Source organism: Neomonachus schauinslandi, chromosome 9, assembly GCF_002201575.2.
Source record: "Neomonachus schauinslandi chromosome 9, ASM220157v2, whole genome shotgun sequence".
Taxonomy (NCBI): domain Eukaryota; kingdom Metazoa; phylum Chordata; class Mammalia; order Carnivora; family Phocidae; genus Neomonachus; species Neomonachus schauinslandi.
In genome coordinates this window covers 71,659,048-71,676,516 of record NC_058411.1, presented here as the reverse complement: position 1 = coordinate 71,676,516, position 17,469 = coordinate 71,659,048, and the positions used below count along the sequence as shown (strand labels likewise).

General features: G+C 45.4%; 1 protein-coding gene across 2 annotated transcripts in view; it reads left to right on the top strand.

Moving 5' to 3' along the window:
• The first annotated feature begins 9,612 nt into the window (after positions 1–9,612).
• Positions 9,613–17,469, top strand: part of ABHD4 (abhydrolase domain containing 4, N-acyl phospholipase B) — a 13,157-nt gene continuing 5,300 nt past the window's right edge. The window contains exons 1-4 of one of the 2 annotated variants that reach the window (XM_021695374.1): positions 9,613–9,674; positions 13,581–13,669; positions 14,890–15,262; positions 15,420–15,574. In XM_021695374.1, the coding sequence (XP_021551049.1) occupies positions 9,613–9,674; positions 13,581–13,669; positions 14,890–15,262; positions 15,420–15,574 (679 nt within the window). The remainder of the gene's footprint in view (positions 9,675–13,580; positions 13,670–14,889; positions 15,263–15,419; positions 15,575–17,469) is intronic. The other variant, XM_021695373.2, reaches the window with a different exon arrangement.

Below are 17,469 nucleotides of genomic sequence, written 5' to 3'. Positions count from 1 at the left end.
AGGAGTGGATTCCTCAGGGGGTTTCTGTTCCATCAGCCAGGCTCCTTCCAGCAGTTTCTCCCTTATGTTTTGTCTGCCTTTGATCCATGTCAACTATCATCATTAGCATCTCCACAGGAACTCCCAAAGGGGGAAAGCAGAAGAGATGAAAAATATCAAATTCACTTACTGAGTGCATCCTTTTCTGAGACTTGCAAAGTCAAACACCAATATAATAAACTAAAGCTTTTCTGGACTACTTAAAACAGCAAGAAAAGGTCTTGTTCTGTGTTCAGTTTATGATTCTATAATCACTGAAATATTTTTGACTGATCTGTCAATAGGAAATTGCTAATCCTAATTTATTTCAATAGTTTAAATCAGAATATATGTAAAAAATCACATCCAGAATAATGGATAAGAGTGCAGGTTCTAGGGTTAGTCATGCAGCCTCATTTTACTTTTCTATGAAATAGAAATAACAATACCAGGATTGCTGGAATGTTGTGTTAAAAAGAAAAGCACAGGCCCAAAATGGTGCCTTAGGCTGAGTCCCCAAACAAGGGCTTAATACATAATCTAATTGCAGTTTCAACTTCTCCCGGAAATGTAGTCTTAACCAATCAGTTAAGAATTTTTCAGTCAGCACCAGTGAGTCTTCCACATGGGCCCTCTCCATGCCCCAAAGGAAGATAAGACCTCTTGCTTTCCCCACTAAGGAAAAGTGGTCTAAACAATCCTTTCCTTTGGCTAATAACTTTCTTGCCCTACCCTCTTTCTATAAACACCCTCCATTTTGTAAAACTCCTCAGAGTTCTCTATTTGCAAGATGAAATGCTGCCCAATTCATGAATCATTAAAAAAAAAAAAAAAACACTAGGGACGCCTGGGTGGCTCAGTCAGTTAAGCGGCTGCCTTCAGCTCAGGTCATGATCCCAAGGTCCTGTGATCGAGTGCCGCGTCGTGCTCCTTGCTCAGTGGGGAGCCTGCTTCTCCCTCTCCCTCTGCCTGCTGCTCCCTCTGCTTGTGCTCTCTCTGTCAATAAATAAATCTTTAAAAAAAAAAAAACTAGGTCTTCAAATTTTATTTGGTTGAATTTTTGTAACAGTTTTGAGGATTAAATGAGACTTCAACATTAAGCACTTAACATAGTATTTGACACACAGTAAATGTTCTGTAAACATTTGCTCTTAACAATCATTAATACTGGTAATTAACTATGCTTCCTCTATATCTCTGACTAAAAGTTGGGCAAACCACAGAGCCCCAATATTTTGGACATGCAAGAGATGGCACTAAAAGACTGCAACTCAGATAGCTCTCAAGGGGCAAAACAAATTTAGAAATTAAAGGTGAAGTCAGAATAGATCTTAGGATTTTTATTACAAAAATACTGTTGGAGAGGAAAAATTTCCTTCTAACCATCTTAGTTTTATTGACCCTGTAAATTAGACTGAAAAAAGACAGATTAACAAGAGAAAACAACTTTATTAACATATGCTTCACATAGACACATGGGAGTACTCAGTTATGAGTAACTCAAAGGGGCGGTTAGAACTTGGGCTTATATCATAGTAAGAAACAAAATTCAACTGAGTACATTTTAAAGATCTTACTGGTTTTATTTAATAATTCATGAATCAGGCATATTCAGTCTAACAGAAAGGAGCTCCAAGAAGCTATACAAAATGAAAGACATTTATAGGCAGATGGGAGCAGGAACTAGGAAGTTATACTAGACAAAAAGCTGATTGGTGATGTCAAGGTCATTTTCCTTTAGAAGGATGACAGGGATCTATCAGGTACATTACCTGACTAATGCTAATTAGGCAATTCCTGTTTGACTCCATTTCTAGGAAAGCCAAAACTGTAACGTTTGGTGATGTGGGGCCTAATATAAGTGACTCCATTTGGGGCCTGTTACCTTGTTTGTAACAACAGCATTTTACAAAAAAGGAATACACTTTTAGAGAAGTGACAAGACAAAGAAAAAGGACTTTTGAGTTTCTAGGGCAGCAAATTGTGGGAAGGTAAAAGTGTATGAGGGAATTAATAAAAATAAGGTTTAGTTAATAAAGTTTGTTAGGTAGATTCTTCTGGTGCCCTCTCTGGGTTGATAAGAATCTAGAGTTCTGTTCTTTCCTTATGGCGGGGGGGGGGGGGGCACATTTACAAAGTTATGTCCCACTTTTAGGCAAATAGGAGGAGGGCAGAGAGCTTTTCTTGTATCTGCTTCTTCTCAGTTGCCTTCAGCTCAAAATAATGCTTATGTTACAGTGGCATATTTTGGGGTGGCATGTTCTGCTATTCAACACTCAACATCATAAAACAATAAGAAAGTAGAGGGGCAAGAGGGTCTCCTTACAAGCAAAGGCCACAACTTTACAGTGTCTCTACAGTAAGAAATGAAACGCCCTTTCCTTGTATCTTTTAATGTAAGAAATGTGTATTTAGTCTTCATCCCTTTTCCTGGCACAGGGCCCCTAAAACCCTAGGAATTTCCTAAGTGATGATAAGAGCACTGGTGTTACAGGATTTCTTTTCCTTCAGTGCCCGCAGTTCTCAGTCAGGCTGCTTCAAAGAATGAAGAGGTAGACCAGACAAAGAGTGGTGGGCAACAGAGCAAAGTTCATTGAGCCATAGTAAAGTTTATTGGGCAATAGTGCAAAGCTCCCGAAGAGGAAGGGGACCTGAGAGGGTTGCCCCAGGTTTCTAAGTCTGAAGGGTTTTATGGGCTTGTTGGCAGGTTATTTTAATCTGATTAACCATCCATGCACCTGTCACCCAATAAGGTTTTTGTCATCTACCTACCAGGTGGGAAAGGGTGGAGGGCTCCCTCCAGGGTGGTGTAAAATCCTTTTAAGGGTGGTCTCCTCTTGGTGGGGGGAGGGTGCCACTTGTCACTGCCTGCCTTTCTTCCAACCATCCTTCATTACTAGGAGCATCTTTTATTATAATATTTGGTTTTGTTCCCAGCTCCTGAAATAGCTCCAGAGCAATAAAGGTGAAAGGAGTGTCTTTTGTTATTCGTAACAAGCCCCTTCAACCACATTTGAATTTAAGTTATTAAAGTGACTTTTGGAAAGCCCTTAAGGGTAGGGACTGGTTGCCTGGGGAACCAACTCTGATTCCAGGCTAGGAACTGTAAGCCCCACCGCAAGAGGAGAGAGGTGCTGGAGATTGAGTTCAATCACTAATGGGCAATTATTTAATCAATCATACCTATGTAATGAAGCTTCCATTAAAAAAAAAAAAAAGAAAGAAAGAAAGAAAACCTAACCAGAGGAGTTTGGAGAATTTATGGGTTGCTGAGCACATCCAGGGAGGACATGGATGCTCTGTGCTCCTTCCCCCCCCATACCTTGCCCTGTGCATCTCTTCCATATCACTATGCTTAAGCTGTATCCTTTTATAACAAATCAGTGTTAAAAAAATTCAACTGAGAATTTAAAATATATATATATTTTTTTTAATTAAGTAAACTCTACGTCCGACGTGGGGCTTAAATTCATGACTCTGAGATCAAGAGTCACACTCCACTGACTGAGCCAGTCAGGCACCCCTCAACTGAGTAAATTTAAAGATCTAGCTAACTTTGTACAATAATTTTTGAATCAGGGAGCATCCCGTCTAGCAAATAGAAGTGAGCTCTAAGGAGCTGTACAAAAATGGAAGGTTTTTTAGGCAGGAGGAGAGTGGGACAGGAAACTAAAAGAGGATTATTTCAGGTAAGGTTACCTTCCCATAGGTGAAGTCCCAGGGTCTCAAGCAGATTACCTCACTAGTGCTAACCAGGAAGTTACAAAGGCAGCAAGTGCAATTAGGTTAGGTATTAAGTCTTGGTGGGGTTTTAGCAAAAGTGACTCCATTTTAGATCTTGTGTTTCTTTGTAACACCAGTAATACAGTAAACTATTTTTCTAGGTTCTCTGAGCCATTCTAGCAAATTACTGAACCTGAGGAGGGGGTCATGGGAACCTCCAATTTGTAGCCAGTTGGTAGAAGCACAGGTGAAAACCTGGACTTGATTTTCTCCTGTTAATTTCTCCTGTTAATTTGATTCTTTGTCCACCTAGAAGGCCAAAGGAAATTCTTCCTCCCTGACATAATCTTTGGGAGTCCCATAAAGAGAACCTTTCAGTCTTCCTCCCTAGCACCCAAAAATCTACCATATTGTCCTTTGCAAGGGCAGAACACCCTCCACGACACGGGACTGAACTCATCACCGCTTGAGCAACGTCATCCAATAGAATTTTCTGGGATGATGTAAATGTCTCTGTGCTGTCCAGTATGGCAGCCACTAGACACATGTGGCTATTGAGCACTTCAAATATAGCCAGTTGTAACTAAGAAACTTGATTTTTACTAATTTAAATCAAGAACAGTGATGAAGTAATCTCTACACCGAATGTGGGGCTCAAACTCCCCTCAAACTTTTAAATTTAAAAATATAAATTTTTACTAATTTAAAGTTTAAAAAAAAAAGGCCCAAAATGGCTTCACTTAGACCAAATTCCCAAACTCAAGCCTTAATACCTATTCTAATTGCAATTTCAACCTCTCCCAAAAATGTAGTCTTAATGGGTTAGGCAAGAATTTTTCCATCAATGCCAGTGAGTCTGCCACATGGGCCCTCTCCTTCCCTCAAAAGAAGATAAGACCCCCTTGCTTTCCCCACTAAGGCAAAGTGGCCTGAACAGTTCTTTTGCTAATAGCTTTCTTGTTCACCCTCTTTCTATAAAACCTTCCATTTCGTAAATCTCCTGGCATTCCCCTCTTTTTGCTAGATGATATGCTGCCTGATTCATGAATTGTTTAATAAAGGCAATTAGATCTTCAACATTTACTTGGTTAAATTTTGTTTTGTTTTGTTTTTTTCTTTTTTAAAGTGAAGTCTTTTTTTCTTCCCTCCACAGCTCAAGTCCTTCCTGTATTTTTCTTAACAGATATTGACTGAGGTTTTTACTGTGTTAAACAAAACTGTTGCAAACTGCCCTAAAGAATGATCTATGTAACACATTTCACCAAGTGTTCCATGGAAGTCAAGAACTTGAGAAACTTTAACCACTTAAAGCAATTCTACCACTTTTAGGAGATTGTCTTCTTTCTGGTCTCATTATTTTTTAATAGGGAGTCAAATTCTATGTTCTTTATTCCAGTTAAATTCATGCAATAGGGGTGCCTTGCCAGCTCAGCTGGAAAGAGTATATGACTCTTGATCTTGGAGTTGTGAGTTTGAGCCCCACATTCGGTGTAGAGATTACTTCATCACTGTTCTCCTTTCATGAGTGGAGTTTCCCAGCTGCTACTAGACATGTAGTGTTGTGTTTTTTTTTTTAAGGTTTTATTTATTTATTTGACAGAGAGAGACACAGCAAGAGAGGGAACACAAGCAGGGGGAGTGGAAGAGGGAGAAGCAGGCTTCCCGCCGAGCAGGGAGCCTGATGCGGGGCTCCATCCCAGGACCCTGGGATCATGACCTGAGCCGAAGGCAGACGCTGAACGACTGAGCCACCCAGGCACCCCAGACATGTAGTGTTTCAACAGGTGGGATGTTGAGGCAGATACGAAAATCCAGCTTGCTCCTCTCCTAACTCCTCCCTCCTCAGGATGACTCAGGCATCCCTCCTCCTTGGTCCTGTTGCAGGATTTTTTTCTCCCTCGGTGGGTGCCTGCGGTTCTGGGTCACACCGCTTCGAAGAATAAAGTGGTAGACCAGACAGAGTGGTGGGCAGCAAAGCAAAGTTTATTGCGTGATAGCAGAGTGACAGTTACAAAGCTCTGGAGGAGGGAGGGGACCCGAAGGGGTTGCCCTCTAGATGAGATGCTGCCTGATTCATGAATTGTTTAATAAAGGCAATTAGATCTTCAACATTTACTTGGTTAAATTTTGTTTTCTAACAAACCTAAGTAGCCATGTGTAATTAGTGGCTATCATGTTGGACAGAACTACTTTAGAACTATTCCATTCGGTTCCTATGTTTAAAGGTCACATCTTATTCATAGTTCATTCAAAAGGCAGTGACACCCATTTGAAACTGAAGAATGATCTATTCCTGCCAGGCCTAACGTATCAGGTTATCAGCTCCACCTACTTATAGAATATTTAATGTGACTTACAGGTACAGGAAAGAGGGTTTGTCAAGATTAGTTTCCATCAATAAAAGCCATATTAATACTTTAATTACCCATAAAATCACACATAATGTCAGTAGAAGGAAAATATACTTTTGTACTTACACATAGTGTGTCTTGTCTTAAAGATAAGGAGAAAAAAGTACCTTAAATTTCTCCACAGAGGCCTGCCTAGAGCAGGCACTGAGAGTTTTCTCCACTCTATAATTCTAGCAGATCTAGCCCAATCCTAAATTATCCCAGCTCTGGGGACACCTTAAAGGATCTATTAACTTTGGTTGTAAAAGGACTTTCCATACGTACACATTTCCTACTTCCAAGCAACCTCTCTTGTAAAGATGGTTTAGCACATAGAAACAAAATACACCACCTCCTGAGATGAGGTCTAGACAGATAGAACCAGTTCCAGCCAGGCCTCAAAAAATTCTACATCTTACAGGTTTTCAGTAAAGGGAGAGATTTCATTGCCCTATCTTGGAATGATGTAGCCCAGAATTTTCTATATGGTACAATTGAGAATACAGCTCCAAAGCCCTTGACACTTAGCATATGAGTTTATAGGTCATTGTTTACACATCTGCCCCCTAGCTAGACCTTGTATCCATGTATTCATACAATAAGTAGACCCATGTATCTATTCTGAGCCACACCTACAACTCTGAGTCACACCCTGTTGTAGGTGCTGGCATCAGAGCAGAGAACAAAAGAGACAAGGCCCCTGTGAACCTTAAGATCTAGTGGAGGGAAACTGATAATAAATGAGTAAACAGGGGCACCTGGGTGGCTCAGTTGGTTAAGCGACTGCCTTCGGCTCAGGTCATGATCCCGGAGTCCTGGGATCGAGTCCCACATCCGGCTCCCAGCTCAGCGGAGAGCCTGCTTCTCCCTCTGACCCTATCCCCTCTCATGCTGTTTCTCTCTCTCTCTCTCTCTCAAATAAATAAATAAATAAAATCTTTAATAAATAAATAAATAAATAAATAAATGAGTAAACAAAAAGGCACAATAATTTCAGATGGTGATAAGTGTTATGAAGAAAATACAATAGAGTCGTATGATAGAGTGACTGGAGGTCTCTTTTAGACCCTGTGGTCAGGAGAGGCCTCAGAAGAGGGGAGGTTTGAGCTGAGCTCGGAATCTAAAGTTGCCAGCTCAGCAAAAGGACAAATAGCCTAGAGTAGCAGCAGATAGAAAGTCTATGTTTACCGTTAGAGCAGGCTAATCCCTTTCCTTTTGATAATGGTATTCTTAGAGCCTAACATAATGCTTGGCTTTGAATAGCTATATAGTAATAATAATACATTTTAGCATAAATGTACTGTTTATTGGAATTATCTTGGTTAATCCTCACAACAAGACACAAACAAGTCAAGGGAAGAAAATTAAGAGACACTAAATAACTGACCCAGGGGCATGTAGTGGGTATGTGGCAAAACCACAATTACCCTTAAGCCAGACTTGTGACCCCAGAAACTATGCCTCTGATTAACCAATGAGTCTCACTGAGCTCCAGCATCTGAAGGGCTTCTTTTTTTTTTTTTAATTCTTATGTTAATCCCCATACATTACATCATTAGTTTTAGATGAAGTGTTCCATGATTCATTGTTTGTGCATAACACCCAGTGCTCCATGCAGAATGTGCCCTCCTCAATACCCACCACCAGGCTAACCCATCCTCCCACCCCCCTCCCCTCTAGAACCCTCAGTTTGTTTTTCAGAGTCCATCGTCTCTCATGGTTCGTCTACCCCTCCGATTTCCCCCGCTTCATTCTTCCCCTCCCGCTACCTTCTTCTTCTTTTTTTTTTCTTAACATATATTGCACCATTTGTTTCAGAGGTACAGATCTGAGATTCAACAGTCTTGCACAATTCACAGCGCTTACCATAGCACATACCCTCCCCAGTGTCTATCACCCAGTCACCCCATCCCTCCCACCCCACCCCCCTGAAGGGCTTCTTAAAAATACAGTTTTTAGGGGCGCCTGGGTGGCTCAGTCGTTAAGCGTCTGCCTTCGGCTCAGGTCATGATCCCAGGGTCCTGGGATCGAGCCCCGCATCGGGCTCCCTGCTCAGCGGGAGGCCTGCTTCTCCCTCTCCCTCTCCCTCTCCCCCTGCTTGTGTTCCCTCTCTCGCTGTATCTCTCTCTGTCAAGTAAATAAATAAAATCTTTAAAAAAAAAAAAAATACAGTTTTTAGCATCAAGCCAAACCAACTAAATTAGAATCTCAGAGGTTAGGGATTAGAAACCTGAATTTTTAACAAGCCGTCCAGATGATTTTTATGCACACTGAAGTTTAGAATCACTGTACTCTGTTGAAAGAATGAAATGGGATATATCCTCTATTTATACTCCACTACCCCACATCCTGCAAATTTGTAGGCCCCTAAACTCTATAAATGCCCATTCTCTTAAACTTTGAGCCCTTAAAATGATAATGAGATCAATTTAACACTGTGTTACAAAACAGAAGAAATTCAAAATCTAAGACCCACAAGAGGGCTAACGAAAAACACTTTGACAAACCCCTCCCTACCAGGATTTTCCCACCCACCCTCTATCACAGTTTGGTTTTAACCTAACCAAGGGGATGACCAGAACCCCGACAACTCCAGGGACGTCATGACTTGTTTACCAGTTCAGGTAAGTTCTGGTGCCAGCCTCAAGATTTGGCTCCTCTGCTGAGCAAGCCTGAAGTATGCTCAGGACCTAAGAGATAAGCCAGCCACCCCACACCCCACTCCAGCAACCTAAAGCAGACCAGGCCTTATAGGTTAGTCCTTCAGTTGCCCCTCCTGAGGACAGTGGAGGCAGGGATCCTCCAAACTGGGATACCTGGGATTGAGCACATATTTCCTGGGAACTAGGTTGGGAAATCTCCAGAGCAGAGGAACTGCATCTTGAGAGATGTCGCTAAGGTTTAGGGTTGCCAGATAAAATATTGGATGCCCACTTATGTCCCAAATATTGCACGGGATATGCTTATTCTAAAAAAGTTTGTTGTTTATCTGAAGTTTAGGCATCTTGTTTTTTATTTGCAAAACCTGACAATCTACTTGGGGTACAAGCCCCAGCCCCTTGAAAGAAACATTGAACCAGTAGTATTGTCTTCCACAAGCATCATAAGCATCACATTACAAGAAACACCAGGAGGAGGCTATCAGAGGGGAGGGAGCTATACGGGGAAGCCCAAAGAGTGTGTGTGACCGTGCAAGGGTAGTTCTGTCACTTTTTAACTATGACAGAATGGAGGGCTGAAGGAGGTTCTGTGAGAGACCCGGTTCTTTCAGAACTGCCCGTCTCCCTCACTGTCCCCCAAACGTGTGAGCAGGATTACCATCCTATTTGGTGAGTCCCCAGAGTTCCCTGGGTCGGCAGGCAGATCCGGGTTGGACCACCAGCGGGGTTCAGAGCCCGCCTCCGCCCCGAAGCCCTGGCCACGCCCCACTTTGTTATCCGACCCTTCTCTGGGTCAGCTGGTGCTGGCGTCAGGCGGAGGGATGGGCTGGTTCAGCTCGACCCGGCAGGGCTTGTTTACTATGGCTGATGATCTGGAGCAACAGTGAGTTAATCCTGTCTCTCTCTTTCTCTCTCTCTTTCTGGGCCATGATCCCGGGACTGTCGGTGACCGAGGAACAGTTGTAGACACCTTCCCGCCTTTCCTTTTTCAGGTCGGCTTCGGGGGAGGGCCGGGGGTTGCGTTTGCTTGCTTTGCTTGCTTTGCTTTTGCCCAGAAGAGGAGGCAGCAGAGCTCAGGGAGCGATGGTAGATAAGCTTGCCTACTGCCGAGTGACTCTTGACTTGTCACCGTGGTCCTCGCGATCGCTCCTCGCTCCTCTGGTCGCCGTACAGAGAGGTTAGGCTTAGTGGTGATGGCCCAGATCCCCCGAGGAAGTTCGTGGAATGCGGGCGCGGGGGTAGCAGTCAGCAGTCAGGTCTGCTCGTCGAGATTTTCCCCAGGACGGTAGGGGGGGTGGAGTGGGAACGGCCTCTCCTAGCCGGGCAGGGAGAGGGCATGGGAAGAAAAGAGAGAGGGTTCCGGCGCTTGGATTGTCTGGAGTAATGGGCTCGCAAGTTTCTTGAGCTCTCGCCCACTGAGACATTTAGCCAGCCGCTTGCGATCCTAGTTGCTCACGTTTTTAATCAGCACAAGATCCTTAATGCTGTGGTTTCAGAATTACAGTTTTGGGGATTTGTTATCACTGTCTCAGGGGCATCAGGTTTGGGATGCCACCTGTAGGTGGTGTGACTAGCAGTGCGCAGTCTGATAGAAGCAAGGGAAAGTTGCTTCCAGAAGAATGACTCAGCTACCAGCCAAGCCTTGGTTTCACCAGAACAGGGCCTTTCCTGGATCCTGTGTTCCTGCTCTTCAGAGCTGCAGAACTGGCAGCTTGCAACACTAACTTTATGACGGTAATAGCTTCCTGGGCTTGAAGGAACTGCTCAGGAAGAGTTTTGCTTTCTAAAGATGACCTTCCCAAAAGGAAATTTACAATGGCTACAAATAACTTAGGAAAACACAGATTAGAGCTGGTAGAGATGCAGGTACTTCAGCTCCTTTTTACAGATGAAGAAGCCAGCGCCCATAAAAGTTAGAGGAGATTGCCCAAATCACAGAAGTCCACAACAGGCTTCTGACCCAACGCAGAACCCCTTCTGCCTCACCCTCCACCAGGATAAAAGCCCTCTAGAGGGAAGAGACCACTTTGGGCCAGCCTAAGTTCATGGCTGAGTGGCTTCTCTGCCTCTTGCCTCAATTTCCCACCCTAGCCCTCACCTCCCCAGTGGTATTGAGGAGCTACAGTGTGCCAGCGGCTATTTCCAGTGCTTTAGCTGTAACGTTTTCGGGGAAGAGAGGCAAAGTAAAGCTCCTCCCTGAAGAATATCTGCTGAGCAGCCCATGGTGCCATTGGCATGGGACGTTTCTCCTAAGTGCTGCTTTGGGCAAGTACAAGGCAAGGTGGGGTCCACATGTCGTGGTCTGACTTGTCACAGTCTCTGATGTAGAGAGAAAGTTTGTCTCTTAAGACTGGCAAAATTCTACAGTCTTGGTGCCCATGCTTCAAGCCTACAGTTAGGAATTCCAGTAGAGTATTAAAAGGCTTGAGAGTCTCCATAGAATTGGATTATGACTGACAACTCTCATCTGGCTGAAGTCACTGATACACCACTCTCAGCTGCTACCTCAGGATTTCTTGCAGTCATTGAAGAGTTGAATGAATGTAGGCAGCTTATGCCTTAGCTGGGGAAAAGAACATTTGTTGGGAGTTTATCTTATGCTAGGCATTCTTCTATGTGAGCTAGGGACATAAACTCATTTAATCTTCATACAAACCCTATGAAGTAGATACTGTTATTATCTTTTTCTTAAAGTTGAGGAAATTGACACAGAGAGGCTAAATAATGTGCCCAGAGTCACATTGCTGGTAAATGGCAGTGTCAGGATTAGAACTCTGGCCTTCTGATTTATTTCGCACTTCCTTTCAGAAAACAGCGTGAAAGTGCAGTTATACATGGGGAGTTTGAAAAGACTGAGGCTGGGGGCACCTGGCTAGCTCAGTCGGTAGAGCATGTGATTCTTTTTTTTTTTTTTTTTTAAGATTTTATTTATTTGTTTGAGAGAGAGAGCATGAGCAGGAGGGAGAGGCAGAGAAAGAGAGAGAAGCAGACTCCCTGATGAGCAGGGAGCCCGACTGGGACTCAATCCCAGGACCCTGGGATCATGACCTGAGCCCATGGCAGATGCTTAACCAACTGAGCTACCCAGGTGCCTGGGCATGTGACTTTTGATCACAGGGTTGTGAGTTGGAGCCCCATGCTGGGTGTAGATATTACCTAAAAATAAGTAAATCAATAAATAAACTTTTGAAATAATTCTCCTTTGAAAAAGAAAAAAAGAAAAAGCTGAGGCTGGAACTTCCAGAGGAAGGGTACAGAGAAACCTGGATTTGAGATGTGGGCTCTAGCTCTGCTTCTTTTTCTAACTAGCCACATGACCTCCTTGGGCATCAGTTTTCTCATCTGTGAAATAAAGAGGCTGGACTAGATGATTCCTAAGGAACCATCCTAATCTATAAAATCCTGTGCTTCAAATGATGTATCGGGATGTCCAGTGTGTGGCAAGAGGGATCAGTAATGGTTCTCCTCATTCCCCCCACAGAATGCCCCTGCCTGACTATGCTGATGTTCACAGACCCTTCATGTAGCTGGTGGTATCCATCCTGTAATCCCCTTCATTCAGGCAGAGTTCAAGAAAAGAGAAATATCAAAAAAAAAAAAAGAGAGAGAGAAATATCATATACGATGGAAAAAGGATAATAAACTCATTTCAGCATCTAATTTGTCCCAGGCACCTTTTGGGGTGCCTTACATATCTAGATGCTCGAAGCCCGGTTACTTATCAAGCCACAGCCATTCTGCTTGTAAATGATGATAGTGTGATGCAGAACCAGAGGGTCTCTCCCCCCACCCCCCCAGAACTGGTGCTTTCAACCTCTACCCTGTAACCTTAGATTTTCTTGGTAATAAAGGAGACAGCAGGATGGGTTATCCTCATTTTACTGCGTGCCATTGGAGGTGAGGACATATGTGAGCTTTGTACACATTTTTTTTAAAGATTTTATTTATTCATTTATTTATTAGAGAGCGAGAGAGAGAGAGAGAGAAACAGCATGAGGGGAGAGGATCAGAGGGAGAAGCAGGCTTCCCGCTGAGCTGGCAGCCCGATGCGGGGCTCGATGCGGGGCTCGATCCCAGGACTCCGGGATCATGACCTGAGCCGAAGGCAGACCCTTAACCAACTGAGCCACCCAGGCACCCTGTACAGATTTTGTAATCTGGAAAACAAGGCCAGAGGCAGCCTGGCAAGGCAATCCCAACAGGACTCGAACCCAGGTCTCCTGTCTCCTGCTCCCTTCCTGTCCCATCTCACTGTTCCAGGCTGGACTGATTGATTGCCTGAGAGCCCAGCTGGGCACTGACCCCGCTCTGTACTTCCAGGGGCTTGGAAGAGGGCACACACAAACCCAAAGGCCCTGCCAGGAGGGCAGGTGGCATGGGAATTTGTCCTACCCTAAAGGAACATACAGTCCTGGGCATGACAAAAGAGAAAGATAACTGAAACATTAGTTAATAGTTGGCTTTTTTTCCCCTTGTGATCTTGGAACATTATGATAACCAGTAACAAAGGGGAGTTATAAAGCCCAAATGAGATAATACATGTGAAAGAGCTTTGCAAACTGTAAAGTGGGATTCACTTGGTGCCCTGAATATCTGTTGAAACAAAGGGCATGTTGTTAATAGCCATTTGCTGGGGAAGAGTAACAGTCTATCAGGCAGCAGGGAATTGCTGACTGCCATAGTGGCAGGTCTCCTGAGCCTGGGAAACACCCTGATAACTCCTATAACTGTCAGCAAGGCTGGGAGCATCAATGTTGCCAATGGGTGTCACTGTGTTTCTTTGTCCCAGGCCACAAGGCTGGCTGAGCAGCTGGCTGCCTGCTTGGCGCCCCACTTCCATGTCTCAGCTGAAGAATGTGGAAGCCAGGATCCTTCAGTGTAAGTAGAAGGGATAGCTGATCCCACCTCCATCAGGAGGCCCAAAGAGGATATAGGATCTCCCCAGACCCTGCTACACTGAGCCCACCAATTCCTGATCAGCAGTGCTTGGGGTGGAAAGAAAGGATGTCAGTGATTTGGGAGAAGAGATTTGCACGGGGGGCACCATATTGTACGATAGTGGTTTCTTGACAGCTCCCGCCCTATCCATCATGCTAGTTCCTGACACATCCCCACAATTTCACTTCAAACCCGGTACCAACTATCAACACACAACACACACACACACATCTACACATTCTCTCTCCCTTCTTCCTTCTCTCCCTCTCTCTTCTTCCAAACACATAAGCACTTCTCAGATTTACCACCTTCCTACCCTAGGCCCAGCAGCTGTCCTGTATTCTCTAATATGGCTATGCATATATTCCATCCAGTTAGGCCCACCACATACCCGGTTACTACAGTAGTTTGGGATTCCCACAGACCAGCTTTCTTGGATAGTATTATGTTGGGGCAGGGTATCCTATGATTGGCAGCAGCCGCAGGCTCAAACCAGACCCTTGGGCCGGGTCTGCCCACGTCTCCCTTACAGTCCTCCCCGCCCTGCACCCACTGCCCCAGCCTTGGACCCCCTGTCTTCCTATGGGCCTGTGTACGCGCAGCTGCAGAACAGCCATAGCTTCCAAGCCTCCTCCCGGGATCCAGGCAACTTCCCCTGCAGCCGCTCTGTCACGTGACTGTTAGGCCAGCAGAGCAAGCACCGCCCACTGTCTGTCTCCAAGAGGAATAAGCCTGTGGCTCAGCCCATAGCCATCACCCCCTCCACCTGGGTCAGCTCCAGTCAGAAGCTACCCCCCCAGACACCCCCAGGGAGGATGCGTCTGTCCCTCTGCCAAGCCCCAAGCACACACGGTACAAGAGCAATGGATGCAGGAACTCTGAGGCCAATGGGGTCACTGCCACGCTGGGCCCAAAGGGAGCCGGACACCCAATCTGGAAGAGTGAGGTGGCCCCTCTAATGACCTCGAGACTAGAGACTAGATGGCCTACAGATCGTGCTTGGAGTTGATCTCTTAGGGCATGTGGTCAGAGGGTTGTGAAAGGAAGGAGGTGAGGACAATCGGGACGGGTTTGGCAATGGAGAGAGGAAGCTGAAGGACACATGACAGTGCTGTCAGAAAACAGTCTTCTTGCTCTGCCCTGCGTTCCCCTCTCCCCAGGCCTCCAGAACAAGTTCCTGGCCCGATATGTGTCCCTCCCAAACCAGAACAAGATCTGGACGGTCACCGTGAGCCCGGAGCTGAGGGATCGTACCCCCCTGGTGATGGTGCATGGCTTCGGGGGTGGCGTGGGCCTCTGGATCCTCAACATGGATTCACTGAGTGCCCGTCGCACTCTGCACACCTTTGATCTGCTTGGCTTTGGGCGAAGCTCGAGGCCAACGTTCCCCAGGGACCCTGAGGGGGCCGAGGACGAGTTTGTGACATCCATAGAGACATGGCGGGAGACCATGGGGATCCCCAGTATGATCCTCCTGGGGCATAGTTTGGGAGGATTCCTGGCCACCTCTTACTCTATCAAGTACCCTGAAAGGTAAGGAGGAGTCACCCCTCTTGTTCATGACCTAATTCCTTGTCCCACCGGGAACCTTACAATATTAGTTCCCGATGGTTCTCTTCTTCCTGGGCAAGGTAAGGGCTATGGTTCTTCCAAGCACATACAACTTGTCTTTTCCTTTTTCCTCCTTTAGAGTTAAACACCTCATCCTGGTGGACCCATGGGGCTTTCCTCTTCGACCAACGGACCCCAGTGAGATCCGTGCACCCCCAACGTGGTTCAAGGCCGTGGTGTCTGTCCTAGGGCGTTCCAATCCACTGGCTGTTCTTCGAGTAGCTGGGCCCTGGGGTGAGTAGCCTGCAGATAAAGAAACTATCTCCTTGAACCAAGGCTCTCCCATTCTAGAAGCCCCACTATGTCTAGACTCCCACTATGCCCGCTTGTCCACGAGAAGTGGGAATAGGCCTAACATTGTTATTTAAAGCTTTTAATCTGGACCAGATCTCTTTGTCTACAGTTTCAGAAGGTTCTTTTTTTCCTTCAACCACACGCAGAAAGCTTTCCTATGCAGGGGAGAGATGGAGCAGAACTACCATTCTGTGCCTTGGCAAGACCCCCAGAGAGAGAAAAAGGGGCCATGAAGTGACTCTTCCTCTGCTGAGGTCTTATCAGTCACCTGTTGGTGATTCAGCATGGCACCCACCATCAGATCCTGTCTCTGCAGCTCATCCAGCACCTGTGGGAGCCAGAGCCTCCAACATAACCCACAGTAGCAGGCAAACCCCTCTAAACCGTGCCCTACTCCAGTTAGGTATTGTATCCTCACCACTTAGGAGCTGTCAGCAAATTCTGTGGGTGAGGGGAGAGAAGCAAGTTGGGGGGAACCAGCCAGAGTAAATAAAATTAGTAGGTCTCGGCCTTCTGACCCCATACTGCCAGCACTCTTCCTTTCTGGGTGCCTTTTCTGGCGGGTGCTTTTTAATCTGATGAAGTGAAAAGCAGATTCCCTCTATAGAAAAGACTGGTGACCTCCTATCCTGTAATGATGGCTTATGTATACATAGTGATGTTCAGTAGCCAATTATTGCAAGTTAGTAACCGATGGCTGAATAAGAGTTGTCTCTCGAGGCCCTTCAAGAGAAACAGAATGACTCTGGATAGAAGAGGAAAAATGAGGATTTGAGTAGAAGATAGGAGTTTGGGAAGAAAGGAAATTTATCAAGACACACAGGTGTCAAAGCAGAATAAATGATCAGAGAGCTGACCTTCTTAGAGTTCCCAGCACTATGGACTCCAGCCAACCTTCTAGTCCTTTTCCAGGGAGAAGCCCTGCTCTAACCGCTCTCCCCTTCTCTGGACTTGCATCTGGCCCGATCTGCGCATGGACCTCAAGGCCAGGATGGTTGAGCGGCTGCCTGGCAGCCATGGAGGAGGGCCAGGGCCCAGGGGATCCCGGCTGTGCCCCCCTCTCACGCCTTGATCCTTACACACAGAGAGACCAGGAGAGAGATCAGAAGTTGACCATTAGGCCCAATTTCTAGTCTGTTGTGGGTGCCCTCCTGCTTGTGTGTGTGCTATGAAGGAAGGTGAAGGGAACAGATTGCTCTCAAACAGCGGCCCAAAGTCTGAGATGCCAGAGTTAAGTTCACCTCTCCACTTGTAGCCCATTACAGGCCTGAACTTGAGAGGGCTCTTGGCAGGTAGTCGAGCTTCATCTGTTGTTACCTTGAGAAGATTAAAAGGCCCTAAGGGTCTCAGGGTGCCTGGCTGACTCAGTCGGTAGAGCATGCAACTCTTTTTTTTTTTTTAAGATTTTATTTATTTATTTGAGAGAGAGAGAGAGAGCACAAGCAGGGGGGAGGGGCAAAGGGAGAAGCAGACTCCCCGCTAAGCAGGGAGCCTGATGCGGTGGCTCGATCACAGGACTCCAGGATCGTGACCTGAACCAAAGGCAGCCGTTTAACCGACTGTGCCACCCAGGCACCCTGAGCATGCAACTCTTGATCTCAAGGTTGTGAGTTCGAACCCCACATCAGGTATAGCGATTACTTTAAAAAAAAAAAAAGGGGGCCTAAGGATCCTAAGGGTCTCAGGGAGAAAGAACATAGCTCAGACTGTTAAAAAAAAAAAAGCATCTCGGCCATGAATTTTTTTTTTTAAAGATTGTATTTATTTATTTATTTATTTATTTGAGATATATATATATATATATATATATATATATATATATATATATATATATA